This window comes from Malaclemys terrapin, chromosome 18 (genome assembly GCF_027887155.1).
Source record: "Malaclemys terrapin pileata isolate rMalTer1 chromosome 18, rMalTer1.hap1, whole genome shotgun sequence".
Lineage (NCBI taxonomy): Eukaryota > Metazoa > Chordata > Testudines > Emydidae > Malaclemys > Malaclemys terrapin.
This window is the reverse complement of record NC_071522.1, coordinates 18552742-18570295: the sequence shown is the minus strand read 5'-3', so window position 1 is coordinate 18570295 and position 17554 is coordinate 18552742. Positions and strand designations below refer to the sequence as shown.

Here is a 17554-nt window from a genome sequence, read left to right as displayed (position 1 = left end):
CATGTAATGCACTATGCCACTGCAGCATTGACTGTGCTGCATACTTAATTGGAAGGGAGACACAAAGCTGAACTCAAACAATCTCAGTTGGGAAAAGACTATTTGCAGATCAGGCAAACCTTGTTTATCTTGGAAGATGTTCTGTACATAAGCTGCTTTTAAAAATAAAATTATCAACAACAATATATTTGGAGTTTAGACTACCAAAGATAGATTAAAGAGGGAATTCCAAGCAACCAGTCCTTGTACTTCCCTGGTGTATGTCTCAGGGATGGTTTCACTGCCTTGAATAGGTTTTGTGACAAGGACTCAAAGTTGCAATTTTGGCTAGAAGCCTGCCCAAGTAATTATGTTCACCTTCTAGTTGTCTCCCAGCCTCCAAAGGTTTTGGTTCCTCAAGTTTTATCCAAGGACTATTCTTCCTACTCAGAATGCTATGTTCTGGAGAGACTAAGTTGTCCTTTTCCTGTGTTTTTTCTGTCAGATATCTATTTTCTAAGGCTGACTACAGTGTCTCTCAAAGAACCAAGGTTATTGCACAGAGTGAGTAACCTCTTCAAGTAGCATCTCTGTGGGTGCTCCACTCTTAGTGAATCCCGAGCAGTGTCCATCATACAAGAGAAAAGAAGTAGTTACACACCTTGTGCAGTAACAATGGTTCTTTGAGATCTGTCCCCCTATGGGTGCTCCACTGTAGGTGTGTCTGCATCTCTGCACTGCTGATCAAAGAACTTTGGGAGCAGTGTCAGTTCCTGCACATGCACTATCTTACCTCATACTGCGCCACAAGGCTAGCCAGAGCATGCGGCTGACTGTCCTCAGTTCCTTCTCTACCACAAAGTCATAACGAGAACTCTGAAGTAGAGGGGAGGACGGTGGGTTGTGGAGCACCCGTAGGGACACACATCTCGAAGAACCACTGTTACTCCACAGTAGTGTCCCTATGGGTGTTCCACTGTAGGTGACTCAGAGCAGTATCCCTTTTGGAGATTTGGGACTTCAGAGTCAGGTCAGTTACAGATAACAGTACTGTGGAGCCAAAGATGTCCCATTCCCGTCCTTGAGCAGTAGCATGGACACTTCTTGCTCTGGTAAGTGGTGAACAGGTCTAAGGACAGTGTTCCCCATCATGTGAAGAGGTCGTGGAGTACTGACAGCTGCATCTCCCACTCATGATCATGCAGGAATTTGCGACTGAGGTTGTCCACTATCGAGCTCTGCGTGCCCAGGAGGTAGGCTGCAGACAAAGTGACGTTGTGAGAGATGCACCAGTTCCATAGTCTCATTTCCTCCACGCATAGGGAGGGCGACCTGCCCCTCTCCCCGATGGCTAATGTAGTACATGCAGGCTATGTTGTCTGTTCGGATCTTTGTATGTGATCCTGCTATCAGCAGGAGGAAATGGGCACAGATATTTCTGACCGCTCTCAGTTTGAGGAGATTGACGTGTAGAGATATCCCTTTAGGTGACCATTTGCCTTGCATCGTGAGGACGTTTAAATGCATGCCAGACCGTTAGAGATGCGTCGGCGGTAAGGAGCAATGATGGTGACATCTGCAAGAAGGGGATCCCTTTGCATGCATTGGCTGGGTCCTTCTACCAGTCTAAGGAGTTTTCATCCCGGTAGGTAGTGACAGGGGTTTGTCCAGCCTGTCCCTGTGCAGTTTGTAAACATAACTCAACCATAGTTGGAGGCATCACATGTGGAGTATGCTGTGTGGTATCACTGCCTTGTGTGCCACCATATGCCCCAACAGTTGAGGGCAGAGTCTGACTGGTATTTGGGGACTGTGTTGAGCTGTGTCTATGAGCGAGACCAGGAATAGGAAACTGTATTGAGGTAGGAAGGCTTTGGCCTGTAGAGCATCCAGGTCAGCCCCTATGAATTCCAGGTGTTACACTGGTGTGAGGGTTGACTTCTGGATGTTGATCTGTAAGCCCAGTTCTGTAAACAAGTGTATCATAGAATCATAGAATATGTGGGTTGGAAGGGACCTCAGGAGATCATCTAGTCCAAACCCCTGCTCAAAGCAGGACCAATCTCCAGAAAAGCCTCCTGGAGTGATCAGGCTCTGAGGAAACAATCATCCGGGTATGGATAGATCATTATCCCTTGCAAGCATAAATGAGTAGCTACCACTGAGAGACCTTTGGAAAATACTTTCGAGGCTGATGAGAGTCTGAAGGGAAGGACTCTGTATTGATAATGGTAATGTCTCAGAGTGAATCTGAGAAATCATCTGTGAGCTGGTAGGATCGAAATGTAAAAGTAGGTGTCCTATAGGTTGAGGGCCAAAAACCAGTCCTCCCTGTTCCAGTGATGGAATGATCATCTAGAAGGTGACCATCTTGAACTTCTGAGCTTTGACAAACTTGTTGAGAACTCTAAGATTCGGTATGGGTCTCCAACCTTTCTTTCTTTTGGTTATTAGGAAGCAACAAGAATAGAACCCTTTGCCTCGAGGGAGGCATCTATCTTCTAAGGCAAAGAGCTTTGAACCCTTGAACAGGAGGTCTTCTGCTGTGATCTGCTCCTACTTTGGGAATCCCAACAAGTGGAGCCATGACTTCCGCCTCATCACCACAACTGCTGTGTCGGCAATGTCAGGGGCTGACGGTAGCAATATTTTTGCCACTTGTTGTCCCTCCTGAATGATGGCAGTTTATCAAAGTGATTCAGCTTATTGTAGTTTGTGTAATTCTATTTTGCCGTAAACGCCTGATAGTTGACAATACGGAATTGTAAGGTTGTCGAGGAATATGCCTTCCTGCCAGAGAGATCAAGGCGCTTCCAATCCCCATCACAAGTCCTTGCTCTGGAATGTTGTTGTCAGTCACAGGATTTCATGGCATCCACCACGATAGAATTGGATGACAGGTGGGAGAAAAAGGAACTCCGATTCCTTCGCGGGGACATAATATTTCTTCTCCTCACACTTGCACACTGGGGCAATAGATGCCAAGGTTTGCCACACTGTTTTAGCCAGGTCTAAGATGGCTTCATTAACTGGAAGGGTGGTCTTCAAGAAGGATGAAGAGTAGAGGATATCAAGGAGCTGCTGCTGTATGTCCTTGACCTCCTCCAGTGGTACGTGGAGGGTACTTTTTTTGCCAGCTCCTGGAACAATCGGAAGTTATCTGCCATGGATGTTGGTGAAGGCATGCCTGCTTCACTTGGGGCAAAGCCGCCAGGCAAAGCTTGAAGTGTGCAAAGCAGGCTGTTGTGTCACCCCAGGGTCCCAGTATGGCCACTGTGGTGGCATACGGCCTGGTGGAGATGCTCATGGGTGGCACTCCCGCACCCTGTTGATAGTACATCTCCTATGGAGCTTGGGAGGAGTACTGTAAGACCTCCTCTGGATCACTATCTGACCCCTCACTTGACAGTGGAGGGGCATGGCATGATTCCAGGGATATCCCCTGTGCCTGGCTCAGTGCCGTGATGTCGGTACCGAGAGGTTGAGACTCGGGTGCCTCCGTCATGCAGAGGTCCCTGGTCCGGTGGAATTCTGCCAGTACTGATTATCCCTGTGGCAGTGTGGGAGGAGATGGAGACCTCATCTGTGCCGGGCGGGCTACTGTCACTGGCGGTACCAAGGTGGGTGGGAGAAGAGGAATTCAGAGTCCTTGGTAGGGGTATTCTCTTACAAGTGGGTGTCACTGTAACCAGATCAGATGGTCCTAGTGGATTCCAATAGAGCCTCATTAATAGGGAGGGCAATTCTAGATGGTATGTCCAAGAGCTTGTGTTGGGGTTCTCTGATCTCCTCTAGGGGTATCTGCAGAGAGACTGCCACCTGCTTACCAAGGTCCTGGAACTGCCAGAAATCATTAGCCACCAATGGAGAGGGAGAAATCAGGGCTTCATCTGGTGAAGAGAACAAGATGGTGGTTTGAAGCGTTGCTTCTTTGTCCACCCTGGTATCCTGCTCCTCAAATGTTTCCTCCTGTTGCTTGACCGGGGGGTGGGGGGGGGCAAGGGAGGAAGCTTGTGTCTCCCTATCATCCCGAAGAAGTGTGTGTGGGGGGGGGTTACGGTACCGAGGATGCAAAAGGATCCAGCTACCAAGAGGTTCTCGATACAGAAATATGCTTGGTACCGGTCAGCAACAGAGACTCTGGATCAGAAGCCATCACCAAGTCTCTCTGGTATCAAGTCCTGCAGTACCAACAGACGTTGTAGTACCGAGTGTTTGTCCTTGTCAGATTATATCAGAGGCATAAGGCACTTCGAGGCTGTGACAATGAGGTTGGAGGCTTACATGGTACCGTGACACCTGGTAAGGGCATTGAGAGAGGAGTCCGAGTCGATGGTGCTGATCTTCTATGTTTGGTGCCATCTCCTGTGCCGGAGGAGCGTTTCCCCTCTATGGTACCAAGCCTCAAGGAAGACCTCTGAGGAGGCTAGAGACCAAGGTCTTTTTGAAGGAGAAGCCCCAAGAAGGGAACTAGATCTGGTTTTCTGAGAGGATTTGAAGGAGGGCTCTACGGATGTCTACTAACTAAGAGAATGTTGCACTGAGGTGGAAGTTGGGGTAGAAATCCCTGAAGTCTGATGGCCGGGGTGAGTGTCCCAACCTGGTTCTGAAGTAGATCAGGGGGAACGCTCCATCATGAGGAGTCAAAGTTTGAGATCTTGGTTCTTCTGGACTCTGATTTCAGGGCTAGACAGAAGTTTCACTTCTTGCCTACCTCAGCAGTTACATAGCTTCTCTTTAGATCAACTAGCTGGTTTGTTAGTTGTAGTTAGTTTAGTGAGGGGATTTTAAACAAAAACAAAAAAAGTTTTTTTGGTTATAGAGACTTGTTCTATTCCCTGCAGGAAAATTCTCCCTGTGAGGGGCATGCCCAGTTCACTGGAGTTTAAATGCTGCCTCTCATGTAAAGAGGCCATCCCAGTCAGCAATGGACACTGCAAGTGCGTTAGCTATCTGGGTGAGTCCAGAATGCTACAGAGGTGGACATGCGATCTGTCTTGGGCCCAGGCAGTTGAGAAGGAACTGAGGGCCAGTTTGCTCACAAAGCCTGATATAGCCTTGGTTTGGGGCACAACGATACCAACAGCACACGGGCAAACCGAATGGACATGGCTAATAAAAATCTATGATCAAGGATGCATGGTGCACACATGTATCAAGTGGGATACCCATAGAGACAACTACCTGAAGAAAAATGATTTCTATACCAACAATCAACTGAGGAAGCACAAGTTGGCCCTGTCACATTTGAGATACACCTCTACCTCGATATAACGCTGTCCTTGGGAGCCAAAAAATCTTACCGCGTTATATCGAACTTGCTTTGATCCGCCAGAGTGCGCAGCCCCCCCCCGGAGCACTGCTTTACCGCGTTATATCAGAATCCGTGTTATGTCGGGTAGCAGCGTACTTCCTGTGTCTCTGAAAGCTGTAATTGCATAAGTTACCTTTTTCTCTTTTTTTAACCCGCTTTATTTTTTAATTCTGACAAAGAAAGTAGAGTATGATGAAGTAGACTATGAAATTCCTGTTCAGAAGCAAAGAAGACTGAAAAGGAGATATCATAGCAACAGAGGAAAGAGAGAAAAGGAACACCAAGAAATCTATACAAGCTTACAGGAGAATGTGATCTGGCAGTGATAAAGAGAGATGAGCCCAGGCTGTAAAAGTCGGAACAGATCCAAGCTTCCCCAAATATTGAGGATGATCCAAATCATTGTTTTGGATCTAATCCATCTCTACTTCCGAAGACAAGAAAAACATTCTGTACCAAATTAGTGAACAAAAGGCTGCAGTATTGTGTTTTTATAAAAAAATCTTAAAAACCATATGATTAACATATTAAAAACCATTCACTTACCTGTATGTCTTGCTTATTTACTGCAGAAGCAAGCCACAGACTTGAAAAACTGAGTGGGAAAACAATGCCTCTATAAGAATGCCGGGCTTTCCTCAGAGTAGGAGCAGCCAAACAATCTACTAAAAGTTTACTGAGAGACTTTGCACAATGCATTTAAAAGCCCCTTTTTCAGTAAATTTCTGCTTGATAAAAATACAGTTGTCAGTGTGTGAAGAAATTTGCCAGGGACAGTTCTCCAAATAAGCCAACAGACTGGTAAATGCAGAAACTCATTTTTGCATTCTGGGGAATCTGAGGTTTTATTCTTCATAGAAAGGTGAGAAAAAAACATAAAATTTGCAGAATGCACATATAAATCCTCTATCAACTTCCAGATATTTTGCTTATTTGAGAAATCAGCCTTTGAAAAGATGTTTATACCTTCTGCCTCACACCTCCTTCTGTACTCTCCGTGACTCAGACCTCTCCCCCTCCACAGCTTTGCCCACTTCTGCTCACTGATGTATTATTATTTTCTTCTGCCCCAATGCTGAGCATTGGCTCAGATCTGTTCCCATTGAAGTCAATGGTAAAACTTCAGTTGATTTCAGTGTAAAAAGATAGGCCAGTGCAGAGCAGAGCTGAAATTTCACCCTTGATTTATATTTAAGGAGTTAAAAGGCCAGGGTCTACATGCATGTAGAGTGATAAAGTTTGGATTACCACAGAAAAAAAGATTTTTGCAGTGTCTCTGAGTTTTGGATGATTATGAAATGTAAACAAGCCATTTATGTTAAGTACGGTGTTCAAATTTATATCCCAAAAAAGTCAATTAAAATATATTATATCAAGAAAGTCAAATGACAGTTAAGTAGCTTTTCACATTACCTCTGGAGTGTTTTTCTTGAACTCACGGCTTTGCTCAATAAGCTTTTTTCTAGACTGCTCACTTTCATCTTGTCGGTTAGCCAATACCGTTGCTGTGGCATCAAGCTCTCTCTGTCCAGAAAAAAGAAAAGAAACAGCAAGATTGTAATTGCTCTTAGTTGAAGAGAAGGTCATTTACCCCAGATAAATAAAAATATAAGCCTTCAGACTGACTCCTCTCAAGAATGCACAGAACAAAGATACCAATCTCCAGAAATTTCTTCCCCAGAATGTAGTTAAACACTAAGTGCTACAGAATTTGAATTCTATCCTGAAACTAAAAATGACTGTTGTTTGCATGTGGGAAAATCAAATAGATATTTTTTCAAAAACATTTAGGGTTATATAATAGTAAGGTAATATAGTAAGATACCAGAAACAAAACTAATGCAAGATATACCTCATAATAATCCCCAAATCAAACTAAAGTAGCATGTCTACTTCAAGTTCAAGTCAGTTCCATTTTTAAATGGCTTACATCACCTATTTCCTTTGCTGACTTTGGAAGCACTCTCTGTTTTAGTTATTCTGAGTGAAAAAGCTAATGTCTGAATAACTGAAGTACAAGTTCCTCCTACATGTCAACCGATGATAGCTTTACTTCAAAGTTATTTTTAAAATCGCAAGCTACTCACTGGGATCACTATGTTCTTCTCCATACAAAATTTTTAAAATTTGGGGACATCCCTCAATAAGAGACTTCCTTCTGTTCTGAAGACCAAATGATCTTTTCCTCAGTTTCTACTTCATATTGGAACTTGTCCTCCTTACATTATCAATAACTGTAGTTAACCCTTCGCTGATTGTTTTGTCACCAGAAACACACACAATATTCTTTGTCTGTAGGCATACTTTATGAATGCCAGAATAACTTCCACCAATTTATAGTAAACAGAACTACCAATACAGCCATAACATTACTGCCAAGCTTTGCCCAAATGATTTCAACATTCTATCCACCATCACATCTTTCTTCTGTACTCAACACCATACTTTAAATTAAACCATGCTGCATTGCATGGGTCATTTATCAGCACATAAGCCAAACACTATTCAAATCATTCTGCATCACTCTACTTGCTTTTGCAATATTTGAATGTTATATTTAAAATATTAATTTTGCCACTCAGATATGTGCAACATTTTCACTTAGGTCAACAGGTGCTATATCCGCGTATTTATGGAGAGAATCTGGCACTATTTTCTTTACTTTTAATTGATTTTCTTTCATTTTGACTTAATCTAACGTTCATGAAAAGCGAGCAAAACTACTTGCTAAAGTGAAGCATAATGTACACAGATTCTGGGCCATCTTCTCCGCATAACTCTGCCAATAAACCTTGCTCCTGGCCTAAAAAACCTCTGCTATTCTCCTGGGCAGAAATTGCCAATCCTATGAAACCGAATGAAAGATTTAGATATAAACAAATATCAGTTTAAAAAAAAATCAGATTGACACAACCAGATGAAAAATAAGGCCAGAACTTTAGTCCTTGAGCCTCTTTCTAGGCATTTTGTGAAAGAAATCTGGATTAAAATTATTGGTTCTCTCATGTATAAATCCTGCCACTGTTCGGTTATTTCTAAGTTTAAATTAATTTAACAAGTCTGAAGCATAGACTGGGTTGATGTGCACATATTTTACATGATTCCGTAAGTCCGAGGGGGGGCGGGGAGGAGAAGAGGATGGGTCTGAGGCTTTTTTTTTTTTTTTTGCAGTACCCAACTCAGAAGGATGTAAGTGTTTTCTTCTTAATTTTCACTTCCTCACAAAGAGGAATCTTAAGTTTCTTACTGTTACATATAGACCAGGGGTCTCAAACACGGGGCCCGGGGGCCACATGCGGCCCGCGGGGTTGTTTTCTGCAGCCCGCGAGCTCCTCGTAGCCCGCCCCCCCCCCCCCCAGCGTTTACCTAGAACGGCTCCAGCCTGACGTGAACCAGGGGAAGGGCAGGCTCCCTGCCTGCCCTGCCCCCTGCCGCTCCAGGAAGCAGCCAGAACGTGGGGAAGGGGGGGCCACAGGACTCTGTGTGTTGCTCTTGCTTCAGGCAGCGCCCCCAGAAGCTCCCACTGGCCGCAGTTCCCCGTTCCCGGCCAATGGGAGCTGCTGGGGGTGGTGCCTGAAGCAACAGCAACACACACACACCCTGTGCCCCTTCTCCCCCAGGTTCCAGCCACTTCCCGGAGTGGTGCGGGGACAGGCAGGCAGGTGGCCTGCCCTGCCCCCAGTGCATGTCGGGCCGGAGCCCGCCCCCCGAGCCCCTGCTGTACCCCGCACCTCTCCTGCAGCCCAACCCCCTGCTGTACCCCACACCCCTCCTGTACCCCACACCCCAACTCCCTGCCCTGAGCCCCCACCACACCCCTCCTGCCCTCCCTGGGGGCAGGAAGGGGGCAGAGTTGGGGTGGGGATTTCAGGTAAGGGGTTGGAACGGGGGCAGGGCCTCATGGAAGGGGTGGAGTGGGGGCGAGGCGAAGGGTGGCAGGGGGAGGTGTCAGTAATGCGGCCCTCGGCCAATGTACTAGTCCTCATGTGGCCCTCGTGGTCATTTGAGTTTGAGACTCCTGATATAGACCATAATTAATTTAATCCTAAAAAATAGGCTATATCTGAAACTAGGAACCATGCTGGAGATAGTGATCCAAATATCCGCTTGGCACTTTACAAATAAAAAAAAAATAAAACAATATTTCTAAGGTAAATTTTAAGGCAATATGTCCAACAGATTTTGGTTTGGAATTCTATATACAGTATATGAAAGCTATTGCAGAAAAGTGGGAAATACTTAACAGTTGGATAAGCCACATTTGAAATTCATCCCAGTTAATTTTATGCAAGACAAAAGAGCAACAGAAACTAATGTGGTTAGACTTTAATATAAAAAGCAATAACGGCTAAACAGAAGGCTTTTCAAAAATATAAATAAAATCTGGTGAGGACAACGATTTGGAAATCTATATTTTAGAAATAAGCAGAAGTTAAAAGCAAGAAGAAAAACTGATGACATTGGAGAGAATTGCAGTAGATAAAAATATCAAGCAAATGCTGTCTACTAAGAAGTATTAGTAATGAATTAGAAAGAAAGAATAGAGAAGTAGCAGATTTGTCAATACAGTATTTTGCTTCCAATTTTAGAGAAGAGGAAGAAAGTGAAGAACTGCTTCAGACAAAGATCTTATTCTGCACTATGGCCTTGGCTACACTGGCGCTGCTCAGGGGTGTGAAAACGCCCCCCCCCCCCCCCCCCCCCAAGCGCAGCAAGTGCAGGGCTGTAAAGCACCAGTGTAATCAGAGGTGGAGTACTTACAGCGCTGCCAGTGAGCTCTCGCAGTGCTGGTGGCACGACTACACTCGCACTTCACAGCGCTGCCGCGGCAGCGCTGTAAATTGCCAAGTGTAGCCAAGGCCTATGAGACTAGAGGAGTTAGATAGTAGGTCAGACACTCCCCCCGGCCTGTTTGCTTTGTGCCGTTCTACTGGTATAAAGCAGATTTTAAGGCAGCTGATCCAGCCTCTTGAGAATTTCCTCTGCACAGTGGAATCCGTTGGTGGTGAGAAACCACTATACCAGTACCTATGCTATGCCACCCTTCAGCATACAGGACATGCCCAGGAAAAAAGGAGAATGGCAGAAATGAGACTATGTATCAATACTCCTGAGCTGCTGAATTGACAGCTTGACACAGTGGATAGAAAGTGTAATGTAGCACAGCCCAGCGACTCGACTCAGAACCTGGTCCAGTGTCTATGAGTAACTCCAGTATCCAGTCCTCTCGCTAAAAGAGTTATAGAAGAATAGAAATTAATGAAATCTTAAAGAGACATTGTCAAGGTTGGCAAGTCAAAAATTGGAACCATCTTAATTTGTTCTTCATTTCTTGATCGTAACTATTTAGACACCAGGGCCGCAAAGTCCATTTATTGGAAAAACTAGTTGTGCATTGGGTGCAACAATTCAATAATTACGGAAGATTTTCCTCACATTTGTGGCATACACAGGAATGACTCAGGAGAGACTGGGATTATTGCAAAATTCAATACTGTACACTGAATTATTCTTGTAAGAGACTGATCCCACATGGATAAACTTGTGAGCCTAAAACCTTCTGCATAAGACAAATTTGTGGCCCACCAGCCACAATAGGTTCTATGTAGCCAATAAGAGGAGATTTAAGATTACAAAGAGAAAAGAATTGGAGGCTGCATTAAAATTACAGGATGCCAATCTCTCAGACCAAATATTCTTTTGTTGTCTAACAATTCCCCACAACTTTGAAGCCTAAAATTGTCAAGATTAAAAGCAACAGAAACCAAACCATAAAGGTGTTATACTGGGGACCAAACTGTGCAGGGGATTCAGAGCTCATCACCTCCAGGGTCACTAATTCAAATTTTTAGTCAAGGATATCCAAACTTTACCATGGACTGATGACGGGGTGGGGATGGGGGGACAATTGTGCCAGGACCCTGAGCACAAGTCCCCACAAAATATCTGTAACTGGGGTGAAATGGGACTTGTGAATGTGATGTATCAGGGGCCCAAATTTCTCTCAACAGGTCTGCACACACTGAACTCCCACAGAGTTCAATAGGTGTTCTGCATTCACAGTAGCTACAGCAGCATCATGCCCCTAACTCCACAGCTATGGTCAGTCACAGTTCTACTTCAGAACTTTAGATGGGGCACCAAGACTCCAAAAGGAAGGCTCAGGGACTTGATCTCCTGAGAAACTGTTCTAGTTTAACATTAGAAAAAGTAGTATTCCATTTCATTTTGGAACTAATCTAGGAATGTCACATCAAGACATTTAGTTATAAAAATCAATGAAAATAATATATATGCACTATACTGTAATTATCCCACTCTTGTTCTCCCTGGTTTAGGAGATCAAAGCTTAATCTCCTCAGTGCTCCCAGATGTGAGTGCATGAGCTTGAGCTCCTTCCAGTTTGCCACGGGCAAGACAGTGCAGTGCCATGAAGCTGACTTCTTCTGTAATGTACTATCAATAATTCCCTGTTCATTAGCTACCAAGTCAACAAAATGCTTCAGTACTGAAAAGAGTATTATGTAATAGTTCACTTCAGGCTTCTCTTGGGACTACATTTATCTATTGATCAAAAATTAATTCAATGTAGCTTTGAAAATTTTTCCTCTCTTTAAATACCTGATTAAGGGAAACTGAAAAAGAAACAACCATAACAACTCTAACTCAGGAACTAATCCATACAACAAACCTCCATACAACAAACCTCGATGCCAACTCTGCCCACATATCTACACCAACACCACCATCACAGGACCTAACCAGATCAGCTACAACATCGCCGGTTCATTCACCTGCACATCCACCAATATTATATGTGCCATCATGTGCCAGCAACACCCCTCTGCTATGTACATTGGCCAAACTGGACAGTCACTACCTAAAAGGATAAATGGACACAAGTCAGATATCAGGAATGGCAATATTCAAAAACCTGTAGGAGAATACTTCAACCTCCTGGCCACACAATAGCAGATGTAAAGGTAGCCATCTTACAGCAAAAAAAACTTCAGGACCAGACTCCAAAGAGAAACTGCTGAGCTTCAGTTCATTTGCAAATTTGACACCATCAGATCAGGATTAAACAAAGACTGTGAATGGCTAGCCAACTACAGAAGCAGTTTCTCCTCCCTTGGTGCTCACACTTCAACTGTTAGCAGAGGACCTCACTCTCCCTGATTGAAATAACCTCGTTATCTCCAGACTGATTCTTGCCAGCATATTTATACCTGCCCCTGGAAATTTCCATTGCATGCATCTGACGAAGTGGGCATTCACCCACAAAAGCTTATGCTCCAATACATCTGTTAGTCTTAAAGGTGCCACAGAACTCTCTGTTGCTTTTTACAGCTCCAGACTAACACAGCTACCCCTCTGATACTTGAAAAAGAAACGGTTTCTTGCAGCAGCTAAGATATACAAGCATTACATGTTTGACATGTTTCTGCAGCCTACTAACCATGCCAACAGAAGTATACTGACCGCTTGCTGATAAGATGGGGGGAAGAGAGAGAATAAGTTTTAAACTATGACAGTTCTCAGCAGTCCTGCAACAGGAGACAAGTGTGGGGGAGTCTATTATAGTCTGAAGAATAAAATATTTTAGAGCAGCTAAAAAAAAACTGCTTTGTATGTTTGACATGTTTCTCCAGGCATGCAGCAAAACAGTGAAGGGAAACACACACAATTTGCAGTTTCCTCCAAAACAGACATCTTGATAGGAAAAAATGGTTACTCACCTTCTTGTAACTGTTGTTCTTTGTGATGTGTTGTTCATGTCCATTCCAATCAAGTGTGTGAGCACGTCACGTGCACGACAGCCGGAAGATTTTTCCCTTAGCAGCATCGATAGGGTTGGCCTGTGCGCCCCCTGCAGTTGGTCCTTCATGGTGCCCAATATAGGGCCCTGCCGACCTGTCACTCCCTCAGTTCCTTTTTGTCGGCTACTCTGACAGAGGGGTAAGGAGGATGGGTACTGGAATGGACATGAACACCACATCTCAAAGAACAATAGTTATGAGAAGGTGAGTAACTGTTTTTTCTTCTTTGAGTGCTTGTTCACGTCAATTCCAATCAGGTGACTCACAAGCCCAAATTCAGGAGATGGGGTCAGAGTCGTCCACTGCTCGGGGCAATGCTCTTCCAAAGGCCGCATCGTCTCTGGCCTGCTGGGTGATTGCAGTGTGTGGAGGCCCACGTCGCTGCTCTGCAGATTTCCTGGGTGGGAACCTGCGCCAGGAACGCCGTTGAAGAGGCCTGAGCCTTGGTGAAGTGCACAGTAATCAAAGGAGCGGGCACCCCTGCCAGATTGTAGCACTTACGGATGCAGGACATGATCCACGACGAAATCCATTGAGAGGAGACAAGACGACTTTTCATTCCATCCACCACTGCAACGAATAACTAGACAGACTTTCAGAATGGCTTCACTCTCTCAATGTACAAGGCTAGCGCTTTGCGGACATCCCATGAGTGAAGCCTCTGCTCCCTGCTGCTCGAGTGCGGCTTAGGGTAGAATACAGGGAGGAAGATGTCCTGGTTGATGTGAAACTGGGAGACAAAACTTCGGGAGATAAGCCAGGTGAGACCTGAGCTGAACCTTGTCCTTGTGGAATACAGTGTAAGGGGGCTCTGATGTTAGTGCCTGAGCTCAGACACCCTCCTAGCTGAGATTATCGGTAGCAGAAATGCCACCTTGTATGAGAAAGAGCAGGGAGCATGTCGCCAAAGGCTCAAACGGCGGCCCCACGAGTCTGGATAGGACCAAACTGAAGTCCCAAGCCAGGACAGACTGTCGGACCTGTGGGTATAGCCTGTCGAGTCCTTTAAGGAAATGGATGACCAATGGGTTTGCAAAGACGGAGCATCCCTCTGCGCCTGGGTGGAAGGCAGAGATGGCAGCCGAGTGAACCTTTATTGACGACATAGACAGTCCCTGCTGCTTGAGGTGGAGAAGTGGCATTGAGGTGAGCGTCAGGGATGAATGGTGCTGCGCTGACCAAATTGAAAATCTCTTCCACTTGGTAAGGCAGGTAGTTCTTGTGGAGGGTTTCCTGCTCCCGAGAAGAACCTGCCTGACTGGTAAGCCCAGAGAGTTCAAAAGGGCCACTAAGTTGGTGGTTGTCATTGAGGTGGCCACAGCGCCGGTGGAGGCTGGTGATGTCACCTAGATCTAGACCTCCTGCTGCTAGACCTATCTGAACAATAGGACTCTGGAGACCTCAGACTCAGAGGTCTCCAAAAAAAAAAAAGACCACAGAGGAGCAGTACTGCGTGGTGCTGAAGAGCAGTGCCGACCTCTGGGGACTGATGCGGTCCTCTCTGTCCCTGTCTCCCTCCCACCCCCCACGGGTGGCTGGTGTCGGGAAGTGGCATGCCAGAGATGGGGAGCGGTGTGACATCATCGCTGGCTTGCCCCTAGATGGAATAAACGGCCTGGCTAACACCGATGCCTCGTCCCTCCTTGGAGAAGGCAGAGCCGTCAGGCGAATAAGGTCTTGCGCTGCCTCAAAAGTCTCCGGAGTGGAGGGGAGTTGAATGTCCCAGCCATGATGGTCCGGAGAATGGTAGTGGGCTGGACTCGACTGGACCCCTTGTGGGGCAGGAGTCGACGATCCCCTGGGAACTGCCGGGCCTGAAGTAGGCTGCGTGGGCTGAAGTCTCCCTGCCACTGTCTCCTTAGGCTTAGGAGGGGGAGAGCGCCCTCTCTCCTGCCTCTTTTTCTTCTGGGACACCAGGGATACAGATCGGCGCTTACCAAAAGTCTTATGTTCAGCACTGTGTCGGTGCCGAGAGTCCTTAGTCTCCTTTCTAGGAGCTGTCTGGCATGCCGTTGGCACCAGTGCGCTGCACACAGAGGCAGTGGCAGTCCGCATGGGCTTCGGCGACCTGGGTCAGATTGCAGGCCGAAGGCTGCCTCCATGAGGATAAGCCTGAGTGTCTGGTCCCGATCCTTAAGGGTCCTCAGTCGAAACCCTTTACAAATGCAGCACTTGTCCTTTCGGTGACTCTCACCAAAGCACTTCAAACAAGAATTGTGCAGGTCACTTTTTGGCATCAACTTTCCCCAGACTTCACACCGTTTGAACCCCAGCGACCAAGGCATGCCCCGATGGCGGGGGAGAAATAGGGGGGTGGAACCCCCACAACAAAAACTTAGCCTACTTCTACTATTAACTTAAGACAAAAACTACTACTACTAACTATATACAAAATACAACGGGACACTGCTAAAGGTGCTTGCAGAAGCAAGAGCGCGGGAAGTTGCAGCTAGCCATCACTGGTAGTAAGAAGGAACCGAGGGGGTGGCTGGTTGGCAGGGCCCTATATTGGGCGCCATGAAGGCACGACTCCAGGGGGTGCCCAGGCCAACCCTACGGATGCTGCTAGGTGAAAAATCTTCCAGCTGTCGTGCATGCAGCGCGCACACACACCTGCCTGGAATTGCCATGAACAAGCACTCCAAGAACTATAAGTTAGCACCACCAAATTTCTATTGTTAAGATGTTTGGAAAGTCAGCCTTTTGTTAAAAGTGAAATTAGGTTTATTTTCACAAAGGAAAAATGAATACAGTTAAAACAGACTTTCAACAACAACAAAAAACTACTCAAAATAATTTAAACTAATGTAAAAAAGTAGGACACCAGTAAGCTAAGATCTGATGCAGAAGTTTCTCTCTCTCTCTCTCTCTCTCTCCTGTAACATACATTCCATGTTGGCTCAATCCAGGGCTATTTATTAGCACAAATCAAACACCATTGAACATCACCATAAGCATCACTGTTTACCCCTCCTTTAGAAAACAAACGTGGATGGCGAGCAACCAACAGGTAATGCACAGAATGCCTGAATTTCAGACTCCAGCAGGAGAATTCAAAGCCAAAAGCTTTAAATGCAAGGAGGCTGAATAGCTGATATGTTGTCACTTTGAAGAACCACTGTGGTTACCTTTCACCTTTGGAACTGGTTAGGAAGTTCCAGGGTGGAAGTAACATTTTATTATTTACTAACACCAAACAGGAATTTAAACATACTTTAACTGCAACAAGTACTGTACTGCATACAGTACTGTTGGATGGTAAGAAAAGAATGTATGCAGTACCCAAAGCATAGGGCAAAGAGAGAATACACACAGAAGGGCAACAATGTAGCTCAATGGACATCAATGAGAGGTAGTACTCACCCTTTAAAAAAAAAAAAAAAAAAAAAAAAAAGACACCATTGTGGCATCCGACTCGTTGACACCAGGTCAAAGAAGCCAGTGCCACAAACAAAGAGCAACTCATCACCAGATCTAGAAACAGGAGCATAAAGCCAGCAGCTCTTCCGTGGGAGCCAGTGACAGCAGCAGCAGAATACTGCTGGAGATGCAGAGGGGACAGCAATGGGTCCGTTAGTACTGGAGGAAAGAACCCTGCCATAGTCCCTACTGCTCCTGCTTTTGGATCGACACTTTGGGTCCTAAACTCTCAGAGGCTGTTCTTGGGTCGGTAAGGATAAGGGAGCCAGAGGATTCAATAGGTTTGACTTATGAGCTTCTTTTCTTGTTTAGCAAAAATAGGACAGTTCACATGAACAGTTCTTCTGACACAATAGTAAAATGCTAGTGAGGGTTTACACTAGTACTGCCACCATTGCTAGAAATAGTGGAGCTGCACTGGTGGTAAAATTTAAAAAAAAGTATTCAACATAAGCAAGGCAGGATTCATATCCAGAGTTATTAACAAGAACTCAATTTTGTCCATTCCCCCTCCCCCTTTACCGTAATCTGTTGCAAAAGCCGGGGAAACTAACTCGTAAGTAACTACTTCCACATACTGTTATTTTGCTTTGCCTAGTCCTCTGATCCGATTGTTCAGATGTGAATTAAGATTCAGAGAAGCCGAGTCCAAGGGTGTGTGTGTTTGGAATACACAATCAGACACAGCAACAATACAGTCTCCACTGCTTCCCCATAGCCATTCATCTACTATCTCCATGAAGTCACCAACAGCAGTGCTCACAACCCTTTGCCATGCATGTCTAGGACAGCCTCTAGCATTCCCCCATTTTATCCTGCATTTCTTCAAATCCTTGAAACCACTGAGTGTTCATCATGCCTAGATTATACCTCTCAGAACTCCTTCTCCACTCACATCCAATTGTCACCCCAACTCCACTTATAACAAATCTAATGCCACACTACTCCATAGGCCGCAATCCACCAGGGTCTTGTTCACCTCATTGTTGTCCCAACATACATGAATTAGTTTCCTTTAACT

At 45.4% G+C, this 17554-nt stretch overlaps 1 protein-coding gene across 3 annotated transcripts in view; it reads right to left on the bottom strand.

Moving 5' to 3' along the window:
• CUX1 (cut like homeobox 1) overlaps positions 1 to 17554 on the bottom strand; it is a 380489-nt gene that overhangs the window by 304544 nt on the left and 58391 nt on the right. For all 3 annotated transcript variants that reach the window (XM_054008638.1, XM_054008636.1, XM_054008637.1), the window contains exon 2: positions 6707 to 6817. In XM_054008638.1, the coding sequence (XP_053864613.1) occupies positions 6707 to 6817 (111 nt within the window). The remainder of the gene's footprint in view (positions 1 to 6706; positions 6818 to 17554) is intronic.